General features: G+C 45.7%; 1 protein-coding gene across 1 annotated transcript in view; it reads left to right on the top strand.

Moving 5' to 3' along the window:
- Nucleotides 1-8: 8 nt before the first annotated feature.
- Nucleotides 9-8,825, top strand: part of PDIA6 (protein disulfide isomerase family A member 6) — a 32,148-nt gene continuing 23,331 nt past the window's right edge. The window contains exons 1-3 of the mRNA XM_014519067.2: nt 9-59; nt 5,842-5,983; nt 6,604-6,661. Coding sequence (XP_014374553.1) covers nt 26-59; nt 5,842-5,983; nt 6,604-6,661 — 234 coding nt within the window. The 5' untranslated portion in view covers nt 9-25. The remainder of the gene's footprint in view (nt 60-5,841; nt 5,984-6,603; nt 6,662-8,825) is intronic.

Below are 8,825 nucleotides of genomic sequence, written 5' to 3'. Positions count from 1 at the left end.
AGGGCCTACGGGCCCCGCCACCGTCATGGGCGCGCTCGGCGCGGGCCGCTTACTCCTCGGTAGGGCCCGGCGCGGGGGGTCAGGCCGGCCAGGCTCCGGCGGGGGCAGGGCAAGGTGGGGTCTCGTGCGCGGCTCCTCGGGCAGCAGGGAGCTGGTGACCCCGGCGCACAAAGCCGCAAGCCAGGCCGGGCCTGGGGCCTGGTGCTTACAGCGCGCGGGCAGGGTCGGCCCGCCACGGGCAGCTGGGTCGAGTCGGGGCGCTCGAGAAGCGCTGGGGCGAGGTTACGTCGCCCCTTCCGTGCGCTGGGCAGGAGGCAGCTTAGGGGTGTCTTAAAGGGTCCGTTCGGGCGGAGCGGAGACTGGACGGGGCGGGCGGACGAAGCCGTTGGCCGGCAGGCGGGAGAGCCTGAGGTCGCAGGCGCAGAGCAGGTGTCCTGCGAGCGTGGCGCAGTTGCCCAAAAAGCGGCCATCCACTGAGATGGAGACTGAACTTTTTCCACAGGTGAGCTGACCGATGTCGCGGCTTAGCGGTGTCGGGGTGACTGTGTGCCACCCGGTCAAGCCCCTGAACGCACCTGCTTTTGTAACGCTGTCATGGCCAGGCCCTTGTGATGGAGAGGCAGTTCACCCTGTTAGTCTGAAGGCGGAGATGCACCTTGTAGACCAGCTAAATCGAACATGCATAAGTTTTTATCCATTTGACGAAGTGAGCTCAAGGGCACGAAAACTCGTGGCTGTCTGATGTAGTTACTAGTCTGTAACAGTTTTTCTCGACCTTCCTAAGACTCGAGGCACCCAATGGAAAATGCCAGTTTTCAGTCTTCATTCCTTATTTTTGCCTGCAGAAAAATAACAGCAGGTTTTTTTCTGTTGCCAAGTACTCGGATAAACCACAACTTTGGATTTCTATTTGAAATATCTGGATTTATCTTGTGAATCTGGTTTGTAAACCTAACCATTGTGTCAGGTATCCAGGTTGTAGCTGTATTGGTCTAGAGGAAAAAGCTATCTGGGCTCGTGGTAGAGGTGATATCTTTTATTAGACCAGCAATGTTTTTGCAGAAAAGAAACTTTTTTTGCAAAACTATTGTTGGTTTAATCAAAGATATCACCTCTACCATGAGCACAGATTGAGTGCCACAAAATGATTAAAGCAGTGGTATCTTTGACAGGATCTCAAGGAACCCCAGGGTGTGTTGGCACCTGGTTGAGAATCACTGGTCTGTAAGATGCATTTTTACCCTGCTTTATGGCTATTACACACAGTAGCAAGGAGGACAAAGACCCCGCCCATCTGTATCAAAGGTCCTTTTTTTTGTCCAGGGCCTCTCGTGGGGTAGGAGAGTATCGTGCTTAGATGATTAAGTTCCCTTATGCACAATATGCAGAATAGAATCGGGGCTTGCTTTTCTGGGAATCTTAAGTATTTTTTTTAAACTGTTGGCTGTAGAGCATGTGAGCAGAACTGATACCATCACAGCTGGAAATAACATTTAGGAGTTCAAGTAGGTCAAATATTAAGAGACTGCTTAATCCTAGTGACCACTGCCCTAAGTTTCCACCTCCTTGAAGAGTGTCAAAGAACAGCATTGTGACAGTAAATCCTGCTGTGAAGATTTGTAATAGTAAAAAATGAGAACTCTGCCTTCAGGTTACTTGCAAATATCAGAGGACTTGAGGCATGCATGCTCCCTAAACAACAGGAAAATCAGAACTGTAACTATCTTGGTTAAATGGCAAGATTAAAAACACATTGAATTCAAATTGGGAATTTCTCTTGGCAAATGGAAATCTTGAATGAGAACAACAAAAACGAGTTGAAACCATAGAAGATAAAATACAAGAGAACATTTGAGGAAAGGGCGAAAGACAAATGCAGCTTGACTATTTTAAGAGAGGAAGTAAGTGCTGAGAATTGCTCTTGCTTCCTGTATGGAAAAAATACCAGTCACCTAGCTGCTTTAACATGCACTTCATTTGGTTGTCAAATAGTGGTAATCCATCATTTCCAAATAGCAACATTATACTGGAGAGTCATTGCTTTTGGTAATGCAAAGCATGTTTTGAGCTGTTTGCTCGTAAACCAAATTTCGTCTTGTATCACCAGTGAGTGTTGGGGTGGGTATGTTGTTTTCCTGGCTGTCCATAACTGGAATCCAGTACACCAAGGAGATTGAGATAATCTCTCTTTATCAGAAAGCCGTGTGTTATGGATAGGGGGAGGAAGGACAGAACCCAGATAATCCTTTCTCCACTTCAGAAAACCTTCCCTTATAGGTATCTGTGAAAACAAAATGTGCAGCTTTTTTCTACCTTTATTAATAGTTTGCCTTCCAACACATCTACTACTTTTCTCTTAAAATCAGTGCACTATTTCCAGGTGGGTTTAGGATCCTGTACAGCTAAACTTTTAACAAGCAGTGGAATGCTTTGACTAAACAGTACCGTGTATGGCTCTGAAGGAGGATCTTGCCTATCTGGGTATAATGTACAGCAACATGTGCATCAGACTTTCTTGCAAGACTGTCCTTCTATTGGATGGTTATGACAGAACCTGCCAGCAAGGAAGGTTCTCTTTTGAATCTCTGTCAACTGGTATTTAGCTTTTTTACCATACAGCAAAGTGTTCTATTTAATGCAGTTACAGCTCTTCTTATGTCTCATTCATTCCTATTCTAAAGCAAGCTTACAAAGGAGTTTGGAGATCTTTGTGGTTTGCATTTTGCAAATCTTTGAGTTTTCCTGGATTGGATACCTGTAGGAAGCAATTTGATGGTTGAATGTTCTACTGAAGGCAATTTTCAATTGTAAGGAATAATGAATCATGCTGTTATGTCAGAGTTCTCCATCCATTGAGCATAAAAACTATTGTAAGACTGAGTAAATTTCACAATGAACTTAAATTTCCTGAAAATACATCTAGACTCAGATAAATTAGAATCTCCACTTAAGAAAAGGCTGAGAAATGAAAGAGTAGTTGAATAAATTCAAAGAATTCCACTTTTGATCCTAATCTGGCACAGGTATCTTAGGGGTATTAACAACATAGAAACCCTTTTACCAGTTATACTGAGCTCAGCTCCTTGAAAAAAATTTGCTTTTCCCTTGAACAGTTCTGATGTGCCTTCTGCCTTCTCAGTGTCTTAAACCCACAACTGAGGGCAGCTGTTACTGTAGGTCACAGTGAGTCACTGCAGCAGTGTGAGTTGTGTGAGAGTGCTACGTGTGTGTGAAGGGAGGGATCTGCTCTTTCATGTGAATAAATGTGCTCAAACCAATCGGAGTGGTTAAAAACAGATTTTTTTTTTTTTAAGTCTAGAAAGGGATCCCTCTGAGGCAATGGGTATAGTGGACAGGGGTTTAGGAGAGTTGTGTTCTGATCAGCTTTCTTGGGAGAGAAGGAGTGACATGCCTGTCTGCAAAATGAAGTAATGATACTGACCTCTATAAAGTGTTTTGAGATGAACTGATGAAAAGGTAGATAAATATTAGAGCTGGGTGGTATTCTGGCCTTGGCTGATCACATGTACACTGTGGGCCATAGATTGTTGTCATCACTAAAACAAATCTGCCAGAACAATGGCCAATCCTCATTTTGAAACACTCCAGCTGGAGAATTCCCCACTACCCCTCCTAGCTTGTACCAATGGTTAGTCACCTGGTGCACTACTCGGATTCAAATGAAAAGTGAAGTATGTGGCTTTGATCTGGTTCCCTCCAGCTTCTACTATGCCTTTCTCTGATAAATTGATCCCATATTTACTGGAATATAAAATAAGGTCCTCTTTTTTTTTTTTTTTTTTTTTTTTAAACCCCAATCAGCATGTGGAAAATAACACCTTATCTTATGATCACATACAAGGAAACCCCATTAACTACTCTGGCAGCAGTTTAATGAAAGGCAAAAGCAGCATGTGCTCAGTAATGGAAACCCACTAGGAAGTCCAATGCAGTCCACACTGAGCGTGACTATAAAACACCTGGCCCGTATTGGGTAAACATACTGATGGGAGCCTACCACAAAGATAGGTTAGTATAGTCCACCTGAATGAAATCTGGTAGTGTCCATTGTATATAGTCCCCTCAGTGTCAAGTCTTTTTCGAGTCATGGTGAACCACAACATTGAATACATTCTGACTCCCTCTTCACTCCCATAGCTGAGCTGCACCTTTCTTTCCTATTTCCAATTATTTACCTTTTTCGAGTCATGGTGAACCACAACATTGAATACATTCTGACTCCCTCTTCACTCCCATAGCTGAGCTGCACCTTTCTTTCCTATTTCCAATTATTTACGTTTCTTCACCAGCCTTAAATGTCTGGCAGACATTACCCAGAAACTCTCTGTTGCCCTCTCTCTTAGCCTGTTGTATATGATTAGTGTGGCCCTGCCCTCTGTGAGAGAGAACCGGACCAAGTTGCCCTGCACCTCATCTGTATATAAATTTTATCAGTTATCACAAGTGCGGGCTGAAGCAGCGTGACAGGTCTTTGCCAACAGTACCTGTGCTAAAATTTGCAGTAATTGTATCAGTTTTGCCTGAACTTAGTCTATGGTACATTGGTATCTGTAGTAACTTGCTTATATGCAAATTTTGCCTCTCACTTGTGCTCCGGAAGAGCAGGTCTGACAGTAAAGAGTGGGGGAAAGAAGTTGTCGCGGGGGGAGAAGAGGGGAATGCCAAGAGCAAGAGAGCCTCTTGACTCCCCCCCCCCCCCCCCCAAAAAAAAAAATTATTTTCCCTCCTGTGTTAGGGGATGGGGGACAAATTCATGGCAAACTTCCATTAATTAGGTTATATACCTGGCAAATGATAAGTTTATGAATTTTTCCACATATAGAATCTGATTATTGGGGGCTTGGCTTATATTCAAGTAAATGCAGTGTCTGGTATCTCTGAATTGTGAAGATGTTTCTAAATAAACTTTTTCTAAATAAGATGACTCCATCTTCTTTTTTGATAAGCCAAAAAGACTGAGTTACTTAAGTCTTTCACTGTAAAGATTTTTTTCCACCCTTTGAATAATAAGGCTCCTGCTTGTTCCCTCCCTAATTTTTCAGGGAAATAAGATGCCGCCCTTCCATCACCTAACAGCTTGCAGAGTTGCACAGGGCTTGTGGATTGTGTGTTTTATTCCATGGGTGCGACCCAGAAGCTGCATTGTAGTCAGTTTTCATCCCAATAATATTGTAGGTTCAAGAGCCCTTTAGGAGTAAGAATGGGAGAAGCTCCAGCCTTTCTTCCTCCTGTTCTCCTTTGACTTCAGTCCAGAACTGAATATAGCAACTCCTGGTTCCAGATCAGTGTAGCTTAAAGCTGTTTAGCTAGCATGTTGCAGTGTTGGGGGAGAGTGGAAAGATCTTGCTCGTGTACCCTTTAAGTCATGTTGTTGGATAAGGAACATGGTCGGCTGATTCTATAGTTGCCCTGAGACCCTGAGGAGGTCCTGCATACTTCCAGAATGTGCACTCAAAGGCCTTGTCTGCTTGCGCTACTCTGTATGCACAGGTGGTTGCAGCGGCTCTTGTAAGTAAACCCAAATGCCTTTGAGGAAGTTTATAGGCCAGCACAAATTTGAGCCCCTTTGCTAGGATATGTTGGAAAGAACAGCATCTGTTGTCCAAACTTCTGTATTCCTGGCCATATGAGTTTGGGTTTCTTTGTATGCATAGGGGAAGAAAAATGATGCATCATGCCTCAGCTTTCCTCCTAGCAGACTTGGGCTTCTTGCCATTTTCATTTTTGCTGCTAAAAAAAAAATATGGGGGAGTGACATGGCCATGAATTTAGGAACCCACTGATATTTTTAATGGGAGGATAATTTGTGTTTTGTTCTAGGAGCTGTGAGCTGTACATTCTTCCTGGCAGTTAACAGTTTATATTCCTCCAGTGATGATGTGATAGAGCTAACACCGACAAATTTCAACAAGGAAGTCCTTCAGAGTGCCAGCTTATGGCTGGTAGAGTTTTATGCACCGTGGTAAGTGTTACGGCTGTAGTGCTAAGCAAAATCCTAGTCGGCTCTTTTGCAAGAGGGGTGACTGACTTCTATAATCAACCAGCTTTCTTTTCACTCTTGCATCATGGAAGAATGCCAAAGGTGACTCGCTGGTTGATCCGAGATTTCCCTTCAGTTTCTGGCATACATCTTGCTTGATATCTTTGTGGCCTTGTGGCCAGCAACATTTCTCTAAATGTTGCCCTTTTCAGAGTTAGACTTTTGAGTCAAATATTTATTAGGCTTCTGAAAGCATAGGAACGTAATATGCCAAACATGGTTTGTGTGTGCATGCTTTCATAGGTACCTGAAAGAGAACACTGTTTCACTGTTTGGTTTTGGTGCTAATCCTTGCAAACCAACAGGGGCCACATAAAAGCCTTAACTTTGGAAGGTTTCTGGGTAGACATGAAGCAAGGAAGTGAAGTTGTGTTGACTTGGTGTTCCACCTAATAATGGGTAAAAACACAGGCCACTTGTAAAAAAGAAAATAATTTTATTCTTGCATATTTGCCTCTTCCCAAGTTCAAACTGATTAGATTTCTTAGATCTTCTGTGAAAGAGTTTATACTATCTTGGTTAACAATTGTTTTTCCCAAAAGGTGTGGTCACTGTCAGAGACTCACTCCTGAATGGAAGAAAGCGGCCACAGCATTAAAGGTAAGTCTTACATTTCCCCAGGCTTGTACTGAGGTGTGGGGATTGGTTTTCATCTGTTGTCATGGAAACAAACAGTAAATTTTAAGGTTGCATTTGCAAAAGTCCTACTTGCCTGGGTCAGGAAGTGGCCACTGACAGTAGGCCTGTGCGAGTCGGCAGCGAGCCAGTCTGGCTTCGGATCCGGCCGCTTCAGATGGCAGTGATCCGATCCAGAGCTCCGGACCGGGTTTCCGCCTTGATCTGGCCAAGGTGGCCCCGAAGCTTCGGAGCCGCCTCGGAGATCCAGCCATAGGGTATAATGGGGGAATCAATAAAATATCTATAACTTTTTTTTTTGTTTGTTTTTTGTCTGCTTTGGATGAAACTTGCAGGGATGGTAGCCTCATGCTGAGAGCATGAAACCTGCCAAGTTTCAAGAAGATCGGCGCAGGAGTTTGGGGGGAACTGTACCCCAAATTTTGAAAGCCAAACTCATGTCACGGCTGTGTGTTTACACCACAGGGGGGTGAAAACTGCAGGGGTGGTGGCCCCTGGTGAAGCCACAAAGCCTGCCAAGTTTCAAGAAGATTGGTGCAGGGGTTTGTGGGGAACTGCACCTCAAGCTGGAGACAAGCAAAACTCATGACATGGTTGACCCTGTGTGTTAAGGTGCTGCAGGGATGGTGGCCCCTACTGAGGCCACGAAGCCTGCCAGCTGTTGAGGAGATTGGTGCAGGGGTTCTGGGGCCCTGTACCCCTAGCTGCTGACAAACAAAACTCCTGACGTGGGTGCTTGTGGGACTGACTGTCTCTGTCTTGGTGCAGTTGATTGTCTGTATTGATTCTTTCCTCTCTGTAGTGTGGTTTTGTAGGTGCTAATTGATGGCAATTACCTGGCTACATTAGCTAAGTCCTGTGTATTGAGCTGGTCCCTGAGTGAATCATGATTTGCTAGGAAATCTGGTTGTCGCACCAGACGACAAGGCTAACCTATTTAACGATTTCTTTGCCTCCATTTTCCTGAGCAGGGACCAGATCAGCCTGTCTGCCGGGGACCCCCTCAGGCCCCGGGGGAGGCGCACCCAGACCTAGGTCAGTGAGGATCTAGTCGGGGAACTTCTGGAGGGACTGGATGTATTTAAATCAGCTGGTCCTGACGACCTCCACCCCAGAGCGCTGAGGGAATTAACAGAGGTCATTGCGGAACCCCTGGCACGGCTTTACGAGCACTCATGGTGCTCTGGTTTGGTGCCAGAGGACTGGAAAAGGGCCAATGTGGTTCCCATTTTCAAAAAAGGGAGAAAGGAGGACCCAGGGAACTATAGGCGAGTTAGTCTTACCTCGATCCTGGGTAAGCTTTTTGAGAGAATTATCCTGGCGCATGTCCACAAGGGGCCAACAGGGGAAGTTATGCTTGGGGGCAACCAACATGGGTTCATTAGATGCAAGTCCTGTCAGACTAACCTGGTGGCCTTCTATGACCAGGTCACAAAATCCTTGGACACAGGGGTAGCAGTGGACATAGTCTTTCTGGACTTCAGGAAGGCCTTCGACACTGTCTCTCAACCCATTCTCATTTAAAAAAAAACCCAAAAACTAGGGGACTGTGGCATCGACACCTACACAGTCAAATGGGTCACTAACTGGCTGGAGGGCCGCACCCAGAGAGGGGTGATGGATGGGTTTGATTCGACCTGGAGGGATGTGGGCAGCGGGGTACCCCAGGGCTCGGTCCTCGGACCCACGCTGTTCAACATCTTCATCAGTGGACGAGGGGGTAAAAAGCACCCTATTCAAATTCACTGATGACACTAAGATGGGGGGGGTTGTGGGCAGGCTAGGAGGGAGGAATAGGCTGCAGTTGGACCTATGGACCTAGACAGGTTACAGGGGTGGGCAGATGAGAACAGGATGGGTTTCAACACTCACAAGTGCAAGGTGCTGCACCCGGGGAGGAAGAACCAGCAGCATACCTACAGGCTGGGGAACTCCCTTCTCGTCAGTGCAGAGGCAGAAAAGGATCTTGGAGTCATTATTGATGCCAAAATGAACATGGGCCGACAGTGTGGGGACGCGGTCAGGAAGGCCAACCGCACCTTGTCATGCATCCACAGATGCATCTTGAGCAGGTCCAAGGAGGTGATCCTCCCCCTCTATGCAACACTGGTCAGGCCACAGTTGGAGT

This window comes from Alligator sinensis, unplaced genomic scaffold, assembly GCF_000455745.1.
Source record: "Alligator sinensis unplaced genomic scaffold, ASM45574v1 scaffold678_1, whole genome shotgun sequence".
In the NCBI taxonomy this organism is placed as follows: Eukaryota; Metazoa; Chordata; order Crocodylia; family Alligatoridae; genus Alligator; species Alligator sinensis.
This window is presented reverse-complemented; position numbering and strand designations above follow the sequence as displayed.